At 34.8% G+C, this 20,024-nt stretch overlaps 1 protein-coding gene across 1 annotated transcript in view; it reads right to left on the bottom strand.

Moving 5' to 3' along the window:
- CADM2 (cell adhesion molecule 2) overlaps positions 1-20,024 on the bottom strand; it is a 798,115-nt gene that overhangs the window by 313,768 nt on the left and 464,323 nt on the right. The window contains exon 6 of the mRNA XM_053705198.1: positions 9,414-9,504. Within this exon, the coding sequence (XP_053561173.1) occupies positions 9,414-9,504 (91 nt within the window). The remainder of the gene's footprint in view (positions 1-9,413; positions 9,505-20,024) is intronic.

The following is a 20,024-nucleotide window of genomic DNA, read 5'->3' as shown; positions in this document are numbered from 1 at the left end:
CTTTCAAGGCTTACCCAGTTGCTGCTGTGATAGAGGGTCGCCGCGTGGTTGCACAAATCTGACTCCGGAGCCGCGCACTAGGCCTACCGCAGGTTGGAACTGGATGTTACCTCCGTGTGTTGTTCCGTTTGGGAGCGGGTCAGCGTTAGAAGGTTCAATGATGAGGCGGCAGTTCCGTAAGCATACTGCACTAGTGTACAGTGAAAGTGTTACAATGTACAGGGCAGTAGTTTGCTCAGCTTCTGGCGCGTCACAGGGTTTCGTTTGGGCCTGCAATCTGCAGCAGTAATGGCACACACTCCTCACCCCTCAGCACAAATATCGACAGAAATGTAATAAATAAAGGATAGTCCTCTCGGTTCAGTTAGGGTATATTCTTGTTAGATTTAGCTCATTTATAGGCTTATAAAGGGATTTGACCAGCTTTTGGCTCAGGAGCTCTACTCAGCTGTGGCCATTCTCCAGCACAGCCAGGCCCCGCCCCCGATCTTTTAACAATTTTAACACTTCTGTAGAGTCTTTCAAATATGAGTCTCAATTTATTACATAATGTTGTAGATATTTATCCATATACAATAACATATTATCTGGCAGAGACTCTATCCCTGATACAATCAGGTGTCCTGGAGGGTCTACTAGGAATTTGTGTATTTTGGGAAATCTGGTAACAAAAAAAAGTGGAACAAAAACTAACTGAGTTTGCGCAAGCGCCATCGCCTTGTCACATTCCCCATAGAAGTCAATGGAGAAAAAAATTGTTGGAAAAAAAACACCCATTACACAAACAACATAGCATATTCCTATTAGCAAATGTGAAATATTTACATTAAGTACATAGTTTAGATCTTTATTAAATATGAATATTGCATCAGTATGTTTTATCATTTTTTTTATCTGCTTAATCGCAAATGGCTATAATGCACATATATATATATGTTTAGAGTCTGAGTAGAGTCTGCAGTTCCTTGTTTTTCTTTCTTCTAATACTATATATATGTTTATGTATGTGTACCTATATATTAATGTTTTTATATGTGTATATATGAATTTAAAAACATATATATTAATATATATGTATATATTTATAAACACACACACATACTGTATATATATATATATATATATATATATATATATATACAGTATATATATATATATATATATATATATATATATATAAAAGTATATATATACATATATATATATATATATATATATATATATATATATATAGTTTCAGCAATTGAATAAGCACTCTCTGGACTTAAGCCGTCTGTGTAAACAAAAGTTTTATTTGTGACGTTTTGGGACACCAACAGTCCCTTCCTCTGACAAGCAACAATACAAAAATGTCAAACTTATAAAGGTGAATAGAACCCTCCCCTGTGTATTGAACCAATCTGTGCAAGTATTGTGTAAAGACAGGAGAAACAAACCCCCTGATAGGATCATAATCGAGGTAGAAACAACCTGATAGGCTGAAGCCAATGTGATTAAAGTATAACGTGAGTGTATATGGAAAGAAATATGTGAAAAAAGTTAACCCCCTTGGCCGCAGGAGACATATATCAATAAAAAACATAAAAAACATATGCCAACATATGCCCTCCCTAACATCGCCGCCAACTAACTTCAAGTATTAACCCCTAATCTGCCGACCGGACCTCGCCGCTACTCTAATAAATGTATTAACCCCTAAAGCTAAGTCTAACCCTAACCCTAACACCCCCCCTAAATTAAATATAATTTTAATCTAACGAAATAAATTAAATCTTATTAACTAAAGTATTCCTATTTAAAACTAAATACTTACCTGTAAAATAAAACCTAATATAGCTACAATATAACAAATAATTATATTGTAGCTATTTTAGGATTTATATTTATTTTACAGGCATCTTTGTATTTATTTTAACTAAGTACAATAGCTATTAAATAGTTATTTACTGTTTAATAGCTACCTAGTTAAAATAATTACAAAATTACCTGTAAAATAAATCCTAACCTAAGTTACAATTAAACTTAACACTACACTATCAATACATTAATTAAATAAATTACCTACAATTACATACAATTAAATAATCTAAACTAAATTACAAAAAAAACAAAACACTAAATTACAAAAAATAAAAAAAGACTACAAGAATATTAGGCTAATTACACCTACTCTAAGCCCCCTAATAAAATAAAAAAAAACCCTAAATAATAAAGGTCCCTACCCTATTCTAAATTAAAAAGTAACCAGCTCTTTTACCAGCCCTTAAAAGGGCTTTTTGTGGGGCATGCCCCAAAGTAATCAGCTCTTTTGCCTTTAAAAAAATAGAACCCCCCAACATTAAAACCCACCACCCACATACCCCTACTCTAACCCAACCCCCCCTTAAATAAACCTAACACTACCCCCTGAAGATCACCCTACCTTGAGCCGTGTTCACCCAGCCGGGCACGGATGGACCAAAAGAGGACATCCGGAGCGGCAGAAGTCTTCATCCTATCCGGGCAGAAGAGGACATCCGGACCGGCAGACATCTTCATCCAAGTGGCATCTTCTATCTTCATCCATCCGACGAGGAGCGGCTCCATCTTCAAGACCTCCGGCGTGGAACATCCTTCTTCCCCGACGACTAGACGACGAATGACGGTTCCTTTAAATGACGTCATCCACGATGGTGTCCCTCGAATTCCGATTGGCTGATAGGATTCTGCAGATTGGACGCTATCAGGGGGTGTCAATCAACCCGATCGTATTCAGAGCAAGAGGACAGTTTATGGAACAGCGGTCAGAAACACGCCAGAAACACGGGGCTTCAAGCTCCATACGGAGCTTGATAAATAAGCCCTATAGTGTGAACGATATCATTTTACATCTAGTATATCATTTTAATTTTTACCATACGGAGCTCTCAAGCAGTATTATCTGAGGCTTTTAACCAAGCTTCTTACTGCATGGGAGACATTGTTATAGTATCATATTCCCCAGTGAAGGACAATTGTTTGATTTATGTTTTTTGCTTTCATGTTTTTTGTATTATATGTTTCTAAAAGAGTAAATATGTTTTTTAAATAAGACCAATTATATTGGCCAGATTATAAATGGAGTGCAAAATATTTGTGCTCCACTTTGTAATACCAGCCAACACAAATGTGCTCTATTATTACAGGGGAGATGCAATGGTAATGCAACCTATCTTTTGCATTGCATAAAAAAGCATTGTGCTCACAAGAGCGCTCTTCCATTGGCTCCACTGGGAGCCTCAATCCATTAGACATGGCATGAGAACGTAGCACAGTGAAGGGGGTAAGTCGCGCAGAGCAGCAAATGTAAATATATATGTATATGAATATATAAAGTACATATATATTTATGTGCTAATATGTGTATATGCACATATTAACACATAAATATATATGTGTATATATATTTATAAACATATATATTTACAGGGAACACACAGTTCCTGTAAACCACAATGTAAAGGCACATCCCGCTGCCGCCAACTTTAGCCCCAAAAATTGCTAAGTGCAGTTTAAAAGAAATTAAAAAAAAAAGTAGCATTTTTTTTATTTAAGAAAATTAAAACTTAAGTTTAAAGGGCATTTGGTGGACATTTATAATATTAACCAGAAATCTGATCTCTGCTTCATTTTATATTCTCTAATTGCTACTGCATGCTTGCGGTAAAACTGCTACATATATTCTATTGGCTGCAAAACAGTGGACTTTATGCTAACATTATAATCATTGCTATCTTTGTGTCTCCAGTCTTAAGCCCGGATTGGCTCATCAAAATAAGGCAAGTGGTGGGTGAAGTTTGGCTACTGAAAAACAATTGCAGTAAACCAAATTAGATTAGATTAGATTCATTTATTGTCATTGTACAAAAAAAACAGAGACAACAAAATGTGATTCAGTATCTAACCCGTCCATAACATGATGCAATTTTTTTAAAGTAAGTAGTGAACAATAAAGTTATAAGTTCAACAAAGTTCATTGTGTGTAATGAATAAAGAAAAGAGAGGGACAATAGCGTCCTGGTACTGATGATAAGTTGATAATAAATTACTGACAGAGTAAACATATTCAAAATAAGCAACAGTTGTAATCAGAATCTTCTCTATAAGGTTAAAAAATTAATTAAAAAAAAAGATTAAAAGTTCTTGTTTAGCAAGGTAACAACTCTAGGAAAAAAACTATTCCGTAACCTGGCTGACTTGCCATTCAGACTCCTATATCGCCTCCCAGATGGTAAAAGGGCAAATATACTATTACTAGCATGGTAAGGATTGTGGATAATACAGCAAGCCTTTTAAAGACTTCGCCTACGCTGAAGATCCTCAATAAGAGGTAGCTGAGCACCGATAATATACTGGGCACTTTTTACGACCCATTGCAAAGCTCTACAATCAGAGTTAGTACAGTTTCCATACCACACAAATGTTTATTTGTTTTAAAACATGTATATACAGGGAATGCAGAATTATTAGGCAAATGAGTATTTTGACCACATCATCCTCTTTATGCATGTTGTCTTACTCCAAGCTGTATAGGCTCGAAAGCCTACTACCAATTAAGCATATTAGGTGATGTGCATCTCTGTAATGAGAAGGGGTGTGGTCTAATGACATCAACACCCTATATCAGGTGTGCATAATTATTAGGCAACTTCCTTTCCTTTGGCAAAATGAGTCAAAAGAAGGACTTGACAGGCTCAGAAAAGTAAAAAATAGTGAGATATCTTGCAGGGGGATGCAGCACTCTTAAAATTGCAAAGCTTCTGAAGCGTGATCATCGAACAATCAAGCGTTTCATTCAAAATAGTCAACAGGGTCGCAAGAAGCGTGTGGAAAAACCAAGGCGCAAAATAACTGCCCATGAACTGAGAAAAGTCAAGCGTGCAGCTGCCAAGATGCCACTTGCCACCAGTTTGGCCATATTTCAGAGCTGCAACATCACTGGAGTGCCCAAAAGCACAAGGTGTGCAATACTCAGAGACATGGCCAAGGTAAGAAAGGCTGAAAGACGACCACCACTGAACAAGACACACAAGCTGAAAAGTCAAGAATGGGCCAAGAAATATCTCAAGACTGATTTTTCTAAGGTTTTATGGACTGATGAAATGAGAGTGAGTCTTGATGGGCCAGATGGATGGGCCCGTGGCTGGATTGGTAAAGGGCAGAGAGCTCCAGTCCGACTCAGACACCAGCAAGGTGGAGGTGGAGTACTGGTTTGGGCTGGTATCATCAAAGATGAGCTTGTGGGGCCTTTTCGGGTTGAGGATGGAGTCAAGCTCAACTCCCAGTCCTACTGTCAGTTTCTGGAAGACTCCTTCTTCAAGCAGTGGTACAGGAAGAAGTCTGCATCCTTCAAGAAAAACATGATTTTCATGCAGGACAATGCTCCATCACACGCGTCCAAGTACTCCACAGCGTGGCTGGCAAGAAAGGGTATAAAAGAAGAAAATCTAATGACATGGCCTCCTTGTTCACCTGATCTGAACCCCATTAAGAACCTGTGGTCCATCATCAAATGTGAGATTTACAAGGAGGGAAAACAGTACACCTCTCTGAACAGTGTCTGGGAGGCTGTGGTTGCTGCTGCACGCAATGTTGATGGTGAACAGATCAAAACACTGACAGAATCCATGGATGGCAGGCTTTTGAGTGTCCTTGCAAAGAAAGGTAGCTATATTGGTCACTGATTTGTTTTTGTTTTGTTTTTGAATGTCAGAAATGTATATTTGTGAATGTTGAGATGTTATATTGGTTTCACTGGTAAAAATAAATAATTGAAATGGGTATATATTTGTTTTTTGTTAAGTTGCCTAATAATTATGCACAGTAATAGTCACCTGCACACACAGATATCCCCCTAAAATAGCTATAACTAAAAACAAACTAAAAACTACTTCCAAAACTATTCAGCTTTGATATGAATTAGTTTTTTGGGTTCATTGAGAACATGGTTGTTGTTCAATAATAAAATTAATCCTCAAAAATACAACTTGCCTAATAATTCTGCACTCCCTGTATTTATTCTGGCATGCTATTTTATAGCAAGATAAAAGAAATGTCTTATAATTACAAGATGTTTTCTGTCCCTTTAATAGTGTCAGGCTCACTTGGAAGTCTGAGTGAAACATCTGGAGGTGTAGAAGGATCCGGTTAGCTGGATACTGCTGTCCTGGTAGTTTTTGTGTGCAGGGTGTCAGCAGTAGCAGCGTAGAGACCAGAGCTAAGAGCAAGGACTGAGAAGCTGGCGTGTGACCCCGGTTCAGGAGTTCCAATTCGGATGTCAGGCCAACAGCGGGGGAGAGTGTGTGGCTGCAGCGATAGGCAGTAAGAGCAACTCAGGAGACTGTAACAAGGATAACCGCAAAAGGTAGTTTTCTTCAAGTAGAGTGAACAGCGTTCACAACTGAAAGCTTTAGACACGGCTTTGTGCTGTTAAGCAAAGTGAACAGCGTTCACAAGAGAATACTGTAGAGACAGCTGTATGCTGGAGGTTGTGTGAACAGCGTTCACAGGATAGAGGCTTAGGATTTTGATTACAAGCTGAATTCAATACCAAACAATTAGACAGGGGAGGCTGAGGCTTTATAGAGAGGAGAATTGATAAGCTGTTAAAGAGACAGTATTACATAGGAATTGTCCTCAGGTATAAGATACAAGGAAGGTAAGGAGTACATTCCTATAGCCCCTATCTCAAACTCGCATTGCAGTATAACCCATCATCATACAATCCCCCACTGCATATAAAACTTATTTGAATAGATGTATGAGGCTGCATTTGCAGCATTTTGGGATATGTGAAGCAGGTCCACATAAGTGAGCCTGCAGTCACATATTTAAGAAGCCAAAACTGCTTTTGAACACCTTGACACTTGCTCATTCAGGGTCATTGATATACCCTGCTCTAGTGGCACAGGTTGCGCCAGAGCAGGCGATTTCATTGCACAAGAAACCTCTTTTACAATGTTAAAGTTTGCCATGTGATGCAACATTGCAAGTGGCGATTGCAGGCAGACAGGTTCACTACTTGCAAACCTGTCCTCCTGCAGGGAGGGTACTTTTTTTCTCACTGTAACCTCCACAACAACAAACACCCATATAAATCTCAACCCTCACCGGACCACACTTCGGGGGCAATTTAGCAAGCCCGTATGGAGCTTGATGCCCCTGTTTCCACACAAGCCTTCAGGTCTTGACTGTCCCTTTCCAGTTTACTTCTATTATCAAATTTGTTTCATTATCTTGGTAAATATTTTTTGAAGGAGCAGCAATGCACTACTGGTTTCTAACTGTTGATGCTGATTGGCTGCAGTTCATTTCTTAAGTATCACTTTTTACACAGGACTTACGCTGGTAAGCTGAGGAAATTATGAGGTAAAATATTTTTCTTTTTTACCTAGAGATGGTCAGGTGATATTATTCTGTCAGCTTTTTACAGATATGCTGCATCAGTTTCAAGTGACTTAGCATATGAGTTTTATGTCCATTTAAGCCAACCATTAATCAAAACTACATCACAGAATACCCATAAGCCCCCTATTTCAAAATAACCTACCTGTGACTTCCCAAAATACAAAATTATACTAATCATGCTGACCCAAACAGCTCACTGCAAATAATCATGTCTGCAATTACTCCCCACAACCATTACTTATCATAAATCACTCAATCTCTCAATGGGTCTCCTAATCCCACCGAGCCACAATTCACTCTAAAAGCTTCTAACCTAATTGCAATTAACTAGTTGATCTCTCTGCACAATTAACCCAATATATATATATATATATATATATATATATATATATACACATACAGTATATATATATATATATATATATATATACCATTTTAGAATTTTAGCATGACAATACTTTTTAAATTAAAACACATGTTCCAACACTTGAAGATCAGAAAGTTACCAAAGATATATATATATATATATATATATATATATATATATATATATATATATATATATATATATATATATATATATACAAAGAACTGTAATCCAAATCTGTAACCTAATGGTAATTTCAAATCCCACATGTATACTTATCTGCTACAAAAAAACAAGAGTCACTGTTAAAACAAGAATGCAAAAATGTGCCAGCTGTGATGTGACATGTATATTTCATGTAGTGCTTGATCTGAAATTCCAACCTCTTCTGTTTGCCATTAAGTGGGACTTTGAGAGTACTTGTGATAGATCATACAATCCAAATATATGCAGTTTTCAAAGACATCTATCATCTATTTTGAGACTTTGTTCTTCATTGTAAATGAGAGATGGTTGAAAAAGTTGTTTCCCATTTATATATTTCTTTTTAGAGAACATGTTGTTAAACTTTATCAAATTATTTATTATTCAGAAAGAAAAAGGGAAAACATAAAAAGAAAGTAAGGAACAGTGAAAACTATTTTTACTAAAAATAATGTAATGCAAAAGCCTAAAATACTGAATTATTGTAATACATCAAATAATATTTATGTTAAAAACTTTGATTCAGGAAAAAAACCCATACATTTTTAATATCTTTGACAAAATGTTGAAAATGAACATATTAAATGATGCCAAATATAATGTCAATTTAAATACCATACAACATGCATCAGTCCAGCATAGCTTTATCATCACTCTGCTTTCTATTTGTATTCAGAATATTCAGTCAAAATCAAATTATTTTTTAATCTACATTAAAATATATATCAGTAGGGACCAACAGTTTAAATTTACTCTTAATCAGAAGTTAAGCCTTAGAGGCTGTGCGTAATTGCAAAAAAAGTTGCATTAATTTTTCAAAATAAGTGAAATGTCAACATTTTCTGAATTGTCTCTAAAAAATATCCGGAAGGAAGGGCAATTACTTATGGTTTTTAAGAGAGTGCAAGAACATGACAGCTAAACTTTAATTTCCCAAATGTAATTTTTTTTCTACTTCTATTTCAGAAATATTTGAATGAATAATTACTAGTAGGACATTAGATCAGCAAATTTCTGTATGTGAAATTAAAAGGAGCAGACTTTTAAACAATTATCTATTTATTTTGTAACAAACAATTTTTTTTATGATGATTATTTTCTAGGGAATCTATTATCTGCTCAGTGATGTAAACAGAATCAAATGAAGTATTTTCTCTTTTGGGATTATAAGTTGCAGAAAACTTTTCAGTTGACTTGTTTCCTGAAACCTCTGGTAAAGAAAGTGATTGTATTGATGTCACAGTGAAAGACAAATCTTCCTTACCCACTTAACAAAGATATGCTTCAAGAGCTTTTCTTTTCTTGAGTTGACTTCACCACATGGGAGAATATAAGAATTTTAATATGGTACAGAAAAAATACAATCAGCATACAATGCAGAACACACAAACAAGAATTGCTTATGAAATAAACTTACAGTGGTTTTCCTTTAGATTCACAGATCAGTATCAATTGCTGGCCTTCTTGAGGAACTGGAGTAGAGGGTAGGATTGTAACAACTGGCCTATCTGCAAATTAAATAAGGAATACATTTTGAGAAATAACATGAAAGTGTTGCCTTTACTTTATTTAGTTTGTTAGAGGCATATGTTTTAACAGCATTTTTAAACACACTTACGTTTTACAGATAAAAAACAAAACTATTAACTTGATTGCAGTTATTTATTTATATGAATACGTTGCAGGCATTTTTTGACGAGGCCAAAAAGAAAAATTAAAGTACTGAAAAGTTAAAGGGACATGCAACCCAATTTTTGTCTTTCATGATTTAGATAGAGCATGCAATTATAAACAACTTTCTAATTTACTTATATTATATAATTTGCTTCATTCTCTTGATATACTTTGCTGAAAAGCATATCTAGATAGGCTCAGTAGCTGCTGATTGGTTGCTGCACATAGATACCTCGTGTGATTTGGTCACCCATGTGCATTGCTATTTCTTCAACAAAGGATATCTAAAGAATTAAGCAAATTAAATAATAGAAGTAAATTGGAAAGTTGTTTAAAATTGTATGTTCTACTTGAATCATGAAAGAACAGTTTTGTGTTTAGTGTCCCTTTAAGTAAATGTGTAAAACAATATAATTTTTTTGAACACATCTCACTAAAATTAAAAAAATGCAATAAGTATTTAGCTGAGACTTTATATATTTAGGTTAGGCATGGTCTGAAGCAAAATTAATGGTTAATGTAAAGATTACTGTAAATATTCTAACTCTATTGAAAAAAACAACAACAACAAAAACTTCCAGAAAAATAAAACCTTAAAGAATGTAGTAATGTTACCCTAAATTCCAGTGAACTGTCACTGATGTTAGGAGAAGTTGAGACTTATTTTTTAATTTATAACTATGACATATATGTCAGTTAACTCATCATTTGATTTTAATAATTACTGTTAGCTTCACAAAGAAAAAAGCCAAAGGTAATAGGTTCATAATAGGTTCATTTAAACTTGTAGCAAGCATACATAGAGACATTATAATACTACTTGCTTGTGTAATACTACCCCAAGCATGTTCAGGGTGTTTTATGTCCACCACCTCATCCAACCACTGCTTCTTACATTGCAGAATACAGACTTGCATGTAAAGCCTCCTCCGCAAGGGCTCAAAAACAGCATCCACTACTTAATACATTTCACCCATAACACCTTTTCACATATAAATATTTTTTACATAAAAGGGACAGGTTCCCTCTTGCAATAGGTACAATATATTTTTCACAGTCATCAAACTGCCAAAGAAATTATTATACATAATTTCAATACGTAGACTGTAAAATGAAATTATAACATAGAGTTGATGGGCCTTTTTGGTTATTATCTACCGTCAAATTCTATTTTTCTATGTAACATCACAGAGATTCTAACAATAGGTTCAATTCAAATCCCCCTACATTTTAATGGGGCTTTTCTAAATTACTTGGGAATTGAACTCTTACAAGATGTTTTATATATATATATACTGGAAATAGCATTTACAAATAGAGATCATTTGCGAACAAAATTGTAACTTGAGCAAACAGGTGATGCTACCTTCTACCTATTGTTAAATTGCAAGATTATATATGCATTTAAAACTATTATTATAACATGAAAACTTAGAAAGCAATACTACTGTTTGTCAGACATAATAAGCTTTATTTAATGTAGTTTAAATCTTTCTATACTTGTTTTTTTACTGAGACAGTTGGCAAGAAAAAACTATAAATTCATTTGCTTATTTTTATGGTTTAAAAAAATACTTTGACCATTAAATTTTAATAGTTTATAATTTTATATTTGATTGCATAGGTTAAGCATAGAGGATTCTGAGTATGATTGTTTAGTCAAAAAATCTTAATCATATCATTATTTTATTAAAATACTAAAATGTATCTGTCCTTAATATGTTCGTTGCTTTAATTCCAGATTTTAAATCTTCAACAGTTTGCCAAACAAATTTATTTCTTTATAAAAGTTACATTGAAACATATTAAATCATATTGTCAGTAGGTTGTGTCAAATCCTGCAAATGATAAAGAAATATGTTTAAATTAAAAAGCAATAATTCACATAATTTTAACAGATATGGCCTTTCAATGACAGCATCCACAGTGCTCAACCACCTGTGGATTTAATTGTCTGGAACTGTGCATGATACATCAACTGCTAGTACATTTCCCTAATTAGACATTGAGAAGAAGATGCAGTACTCATATTCACAAGTTACTTGAAAGTACAATATGTCTACATGAGATAAACTTGCTTTGTTTTCAATTCAATTAATTGGTAAATTTAGTTACATTTTTAAAGCTGTAAACTTGTAAGAATAAAAAAAAGGGATAAAATATATTAAGAATCAAACAAAAAGAAAGTAGAAGCATACCATACAAATGTAAACGTATCAGCAAAAATACTCTTGCAAATAATTATTTAGTTTATAAATATATATGTCTAGTAGGTAACATCTGGAACTTCAGTGATCACAACTATATAGGCAGAAACACATTTATTACACAACTATATAGGCAGAAAGAGATTTATTAACATTAAAAATGTTCAAAAAATTGTAAAAAAGATAATATCGTCAGCCGAACCATATAAAAGAAACAAACAGCATTGGAAAGTGACCACATCATCTAATGGGTGCAAGTGATAAAGTAGTTAAATTCACTTAAGAATAACACAACTGGTTAGTAATAAAGTGAAAATCTCTTGAGGGGTTAATTGTAACAATGGGCACATTTATTAAGACTTCAGCTACTAAGCCTCTCCACCAACTAAAATATAGTGGAGTTGAATCATCCTGATCCATTTTGATAAGGATGATTGTCAGCCCCTACTTGCTGCACGACAAGGGTTCTATACATTGCTACTATTCTTTCTTCTTTCTTTTCTCTTTTCACTGAATTTATTAATCCTAAATAAGGGGGTCAAATGCATCTTACTTGAACTTACCTTAGTATACTGACATAATATATTTCTAATAGTAAACTCTGAATCTGCATCCTGCATCTTAGCAATAACAGCAAAATAACAAAAATACCCATGTATATTATGTGGGTACCCCTTTAAAGCACATAACAGTCTTGCCTATTTATTTCCTCAATATTAATACATCAAATTGATTATTTTCATATTTATCTATCTATCCATATATCTATCCATATATCTATCTATCAATATATCTATCTATACATATATCTATCTTTCACATTTAGATAAGAAAGGTGATATTGCTCCATATAGATGTTCCTTAAAATAACTTATCTAACTTTTTTTCTTCCCTGTTTTCTTAGAATATAATAGTGAGATAAATTATCCTATGGGCTGGCACAGATACATTCTTTGATACAATAACGTACATCTTATTGAAAGGTCATATTTAAAATGAGAAATTTAAAATCTAAAAATGAATTATATTAGCTCAGTATATATTGTGAATTGTTAAAATAACAGTTGTTTCTTTATCTATATCTATCTATCTATCTATCCATACAGAAAGATAAACACTCTCTATTGACTCTATGGAACGAACAACAGCTCAATAGCTTTTTCTATGGCAATTTACCACCTGACAGCTGCCTCTTTTAGCCTAATAGTGCTGTTCACATATACTGTAAATACTTTCATGAAGCATATAAGTCTGCTTCTGCCTAACAAGGTCAATCCACCCTTGAAATATCAGGAAATCACTCTCTAAACGAAGAATATTGTAACCCCAGATGTTAATTTTGGTCTTCTTTGAGCCTCATCAGTGAGGTGCCGCCACATTCCAATTAGCACATTGGACAAGGAGACCATGTCTGGTTTCCTCATCACCCTTATGGAGACTTCCCAAGGGTCATATTACAAATACATATAGAAAGAGAAGCACCCTCTCAGGAATGAACAAGAGCTTAATAGATTGTTCTATGGTGATTTACCACCTGGCAGCAGCCTCTTTTAGCCCAATAGGTGGTAAATCACCTTAGAACAAGCAATCAAGATGATGTAATTTGGGGAGAACAAATTACAGTACACTGTCCCTTTAATAGTTAGTTAGCATTATTATCAGGAAGCACCTATCTTTCAATAAGCATTACATTTAAATGCCTTTTACTTCACATTTTTCAGGAAATAAAAAAAAGTCACATGTTTAAATGTTGTTTTTACATATAGATGTTAGAACATGTGTACAGTGTCACTTTATCATTTAAATAACATTTAATTATATTGTGCAGTTTAATACAGAAGATGTTATTTAAAATTGATAATTAAAGAGTTTTTAACTATTTTCTCTTTGATACCAAAGAATATGAACAAAGTAACAAATTGGTTTGTTAGTATGGCTCAACTGAATAAATATATTTCAAATTGTATTATCATAAGTTATGATAAATACATATACAGTAAGCTCGGCACAATCCTTAAAGGAATATTAAACAGTAAATACATGCTAGACATAATTTTGTATTCAAACAAAGAATAGCCTTACCATATTATGCCAATGTAGTTTTTTACAATTATTTTAGCTGTTTAAACATTGAAGAAATAAGTGTAATTGTTTAGTTCCTATAAGCACTCTAGATTCTATAAAGTAATAGGTACCGCCATGTTTGAACTAGTTTTCTATTTATCTCAGTCTTCTAATAATTAGGGATAGATAAAAATTAGGCAATGAATTCCTATGTTCCTCACAGCCCTGTTTGCCCAGTCTGTGTTATAACAGATTTTATATCTCTACCTAATTTTTCTCAGCAGGAAAGTGAGGTAATGAGAAATATAAGTTTAAACATGGTGGCGCCTATTATTTTATAGAAACCTAGTGGAATTTAGAAAAGCAATAATTTAATGGTAAATAGAAATGGGGACAAAATACATATTACAATGTTTCTTAACTACACTTAATTAAAGATTTTATTTACAATTACATGTTTTTTTAATGATATATTTAAAAAGATCAGTTAATTGTTCAAAATCAAGGATCAGTAAAAAAACATCACTTTTCTTATTTTGGGGCCCAGTTTTCCAAATGCTGGGCAGACAAGATTTGGTCCCGGGAACCTGTCTGCCTGGCATCACAGCAAGAGGGAAGCCTCCATTGCATAAGTAAAAGTTTGTCAAGCTGCATACCTTCTTCTTGCTCAACCAATCACACAAGAGCAGGGCTTGGGATAATTTAACTCCCGACCCTTGTTTTTTTTAACTGCTGCTACTAAACTTGTGTTTCAGGCCCACTCGCAAGGGTCTGAAATATTTGGGCTCCGAAGCTGTGTCTGCAGCTTAATTAAAGAGACAGTCTACTCCAGAATTGCCATTGTTTAAAAAGATATATAAACCATTTATTAATCCTCATTCCCCAGTTTGGTAAAACCAACATGGTTTTATGAATATACTTTATACCTCTGTGATTACCTTGAATCTAAGCCTCTGCAAACTGCCCCCTTTTCTCAGTTCTTTTAACAGACTTAAATTTTATCCAATCTGTGATGACTCATAAATAACTTCATGGGAGTGAATATAATGTTATCTATATGACACAAATGAACTAGCACTGTCTAGCTTTAAGAAATATCAAAAATAAGAGGCGGCCTTCAGGGGCTTATAAATTAGCATATGAACCTACTTAGGTTTAAGTTTCAACAAAGAATACCAAGAGTATAAAGCAAATATGAAAGTTTAATTTTGACTAGACTGTCCCTTTATTGAGGTGTGTTAAATTTGTGGGAATTTATAGATGGTCTTGCAAAACCAAAATTTCTGCTCTTAACCAGTCAAGTGTTTGATGGACACCAGTTAGTTATACATGCTGGAGGGAGTGCAGGGAGGAACATGACTAGTGCTGTCTATTAGGACTATTCCTGTGCTATCCAGTGGCACAATACATGTCCCTCACTGCATACCCTGTGGCATGTGTAACGTGTAAATGTCTAGGTTAACATGGCCAAGGTGTCAACCCTAAATGTAAGGTAAAATTATATTATCAATACATATTTCTGTGCAAAATTAACCCAATCGAATACGATCGGGTTGATTGCACTGCTGGTGCAATGATAAATGCCAACAGCGTATGCTGTCGACATTTATTGATGTGCAGCGGACATGATACGCTACATTGTATCATGTCTGCTCGCACATTAATAAATAGGCCCCAATGTTTTTAATTTCATTCATGTTTTAGGAACTGCTTTATTACATGTCATAAAGAGGGCAATAAAACCCTCAAATCCTCCCTAAAGTAAAGACTAGGCTAGTAAATGCATTTAATGTTGAGTGTGAAATAGAAATTTGTTATTTACGTAGAAGGAGATAGAATATTATGTGCATGGATATTTCTTTCTTTTTCCAATCTTCCTTGTGGCAGAAAAAACTATGGGCTAGATTACAAGTGGAGCTGTAAATTATCTCGCGCCCGCAAATAAGCAAATTACAAGTGGCTGGTTATTGCTACCACAAGCTCCCGGTAGCAATTAGCACTTATAAAATTAACCAGAGATTAGATCTCTGTTTAATTTTATAAATGTGCCCCAAATGCCCCCAATATACTTTGTAGTGTATTTCTTAAAAAATAAATACAGCAGCATCTTTATTTTTTAATAAAATAACTGCACTAGGCAGTATTTCGGGGGTAAAGTTGGTGGGAGTGGGGTGTTAGAAAAAAAAAGGGCACTGAAAAGTGCCTTTACATTGCGGTCTATGGGAACTGTGTATTCCCAGTAAACATATATTTACTGTAAATGTATATATATATATATATATATATATATATATATATGCTAACGTGTATATACATATATTAACACATAAATATATATGTATATAATCTTGTACATATATATTTATATTTGCTACCATCACTGCGCTACATACCTCCTTCGCTGCACTTAGGTTCTGATGATGGCTCTGACAGCATCAGCTCCCATTGGAGCCTGTGAAAACTCATGAACTAAATGCTTCACAACAATGCAAATTCGCAATGCTGACAACTGGTAATACCAGTGCACGTTAGTTAGTGTGCGCTGGAATTACACAGTGGAGCGCAAATATTGCTTTCATTTTTTTATATAAATCCATTTTGAATATGTTTGTTCATAATATATATTCAATAATTAAGTTTTGCATTAGTCTAAGAGCAAAGTAAAGAACAAGCTGACTACACTGTAAAGAATTGTTACAGATGAAACATCACCACCGGTCCAGGGTTGCCTTGGTTAACACTTGAGAGCATACATTACCTCATACGATTGAGGGTAATTCCGGTAAGGAGACACCCACTACTTTATATTATTCACATTGCAATTATTCCATAAGATACATTGGATACCGGGGATATAAAGGATTTATAAGCATCAAGAACGGAGAACAGAGAATCTCTCTATATTAAGACTGACTTTACAGTTATTGTATTTCTTACATTGTGTTTGTTGCGCTGAAAATTTTATGTGATTCATTCTCTTTATGTTAATATTTTTATAAGTGTTAAGGGCACACTTTATCATTTTTTTCACGCTGCACATTCACATATCCATCACACGATTGACAGACCTTCCACATTATAATACCTTATTTCTTATCCAGTTCTGATAAGTTGTTACCAATTTATTAGGTATTACATTATAATATACTATATATTGTTCACCTTTCCCATTGGTTATAATTTAGCGCTGGTACCACCTCTTGCCTAAATATACATATATATATATATATATATATATATATATATATATATATATATATATATATATATATATATATATATAATATATATGCCCCAACTCTGAGCAACAATTAACAATATTATATGACAAACAGCCAAAACATACATTATGAGGGATATTTATCAAGCCATCAACCGCAAATACCCTTGAATTCCGCAGAGTAATTGTGGAGAGCTTGATTTGACCCATTTATCAAAGCCTACAGACCGGCAAAAGTTTAAATTTTTGATGCAACATACGATCCGCCGGTCTTAATCTTACACAGATCAATGGTTACGTCATTACAGATGTTCCGAATACAAATTCGGCACTATCTGACACCTTTTGCCATTTATCAAACTTCTAACAGGTACGCTCGCCGCTATCCTGGCCCAGCATACCTGGTTTTCAATCCGCCACCCTGGAGGCCGCAGATGCCATAGGAATCAATGGGAGTCTGAAAGCAGCGAAAGCTTATGTTCGATGCTGCCAGATATCCCATTGATTTCTAGGGTAGAAAACAAATTACATTTACACCTAACACCCTAACATAAGCCCCGAGACTAAACACACCTAATCTGCCAACCCGACTTCGCTGCCACCTACATAATGTTATTAACCCCTATTCCGCCGCTCCCGGACCCCACCGCAACCTAAACAAATGTATTAACCCCTATTCCACCGCTCCCTGACCCCGCCGCAACTAAATAAATATATTAACCCCTATCCCGCCGCTCCCAGAGCCCACCGCAACTAACTAAAAGTATTAACCCCTATCTCTCCACTCCCGGAGCCCACCGCAACTAACTAAAAGTATTAACGTCTATCCCTCCGCTCCCGGACCCCGCCGCAACCTAAATAAATGTATTAACCCCTAAACCCCTGGCCTCCCACATCACTACCATTTACTAAACCTATTAACCCCTAAACCGCCAGCCCCCCCATCGCCATAAACTAAATTAAGCTATTAACACCTAAACCTAACAAGCCGCTAACTTTACATTATAATTACCTCATCCCTATCTTATAATAAATTAAAACTTACCTTTAGAATTAAAATAAACTATATTAAACTATTAATTAACCTTCCCTAACTATTATACTAAAATTACATTAAACTAAAAATGAAATTAACTATATTACATATTTAAAAATCGGAATGTAAGGGACGCCATCTTGGATGACGTCATTTAAAGGGAAACTTCATTCTTCAAGAGATGTCGTAAGAAGAGGATGCTTCGCACCGGATGTCTTGAAGATGGACCCGCTCCATGCCAGATGGATGAAGATAGAAGATGCCGTCTGTATGAAGACTTCTGCCCGCTTGGATGAAGACTTTGGCCACTTAGATGAAAACTTCTGCCGGCTTCGCTGAGGGCGTCTGCCGCTTGGATGAGGATGGATGTCCAGTCTTCAAAAACTGTAAGTGGATCGTCGGTGGTTAGTGTTAGGTTTTTTTAAGGGTTTATTGGGTGGGTCTTAATTTTAGGTTAGGGACTTTGGGCAGTAAAACAGCAAAATGCCATTTAAGGGCAATGCCCAAACAAATGCCCTTTTCAGGGCAATGGGGAGCTTAGGTTTTTTTAATTAGGTTTTTATTTGAGGGGTTGGTTGTGTGGGTGGTGGGTTTTACTGTTCGGGGGTTGTTTGTATTTTTTTTACAGGTAAAAGAGCTGATTTCTTTGGGGCAATGCCCAGCAAAAGGCCCTTTTAAGGGCTATTGGTAGTTTAGTTTAGGCTAGGGTTTTTTTTTATTTTTTTGGGGGGGACTTTTTTATTTTGATAGGGCTATTAGATTAGGTGTAATTAGTTTAAATATCTGATAATTTTTTTGTAACTTAGTAATTTTTAATTGTAGATTTCAATAATTTGAGTAGGGTTAGGTTTTTAAATATGTAATATAGTTAATTTAATTTGTAGTTTAATGTAATTGTAGTGTAATAGTTACGGTAGGTTAATTAATAGTGTAATATAGTTTAATGTCATTTTAGTATAATAGTTAGGGTGGGTTGATTAATAGTTTAATACAGTTTATTTTAATTCTATGGGTAAGTTTAAATTAATTAAAAGATAGGGATAAGGTCATTTTAATGTAAAGTTAGTGGGTTGTTAGGTTTAGGGGTTATTAGCTTAATTTAGTTTATCGCGATGTGGGGGGCTGGAGGTTTAGGGGTTAATTGGTTTAGTAAGTGATAGTGATGTGGGAGGCCAGGGGTGTAAGGGTTAATACATTTATTTAGGTTGCGGTGGGTCAGAGAGTGGCAGGATAGGGTTTATTACTTTTATTTAGTTGCGACAGGGTCCGGGAGTGGTGGGATAGGGGTTAATACATTTATTTAGTTGCAGAGGGGTTTGGGGTGGCGGGATAGGGGTTAATAACTTTATTTAGTTGTGGAAGGGTCTGGGAGTGGCAAGATAGGGGTTAAACATTTTAGTATAGTGGCAGTGTTTAGTGACAGGGTATAAATAAAGTTAGGAAAAAGTCGAATAGCAGCGAGATCGATGACTGTTAGTTAACAACAGTCTGCTGCTCATCGCCCCATACTTGGTGCGCGGCTTTTTTTTTATAAATATAGAGATCGTATTCAGGTCCGCAGCCACGATGTTAGGCGATGTTAGGCGAGCGTATTGGTGCCGGCAAATGCAACATAGTTGACGGCTTGATAGATAGGCCTCTATAGCTTAACCTGACATTATAGTTTTGTGACTTCCCTTATGGTACGCTTCTTTCAGTAAATATATACCTATCCATCAATATATTTCATGTTTGAGTATCTAGCTTCATGGTCCAAGCTTAATTCCTATTATATATTAATGTTGTTCGATCTCAATAGCCCATTATAACTGTAAAGCTATTCCAAGG

The sequence above is a fragment of the Bombina bombina genome, chromosome 3, assembly GCF_027579735.1.
Source record: "Bombina bombina isolate aBomBom1 chromosome 3, aBomBom1.pri, whole genome shotgun sequence".
Classification (NCBI taxonomy): domain Eukaryota; kingdom Metazoa; phylum Chordata; class Amphibia; order Anura; family Bombinatoridae; genus Bombina; species Bombina bombina.
The sequence above is the reverse complement of the archived record's forward strand: the minus strand, read 5'-3'. Positions and strand labels throughout refer to the sequence as shown.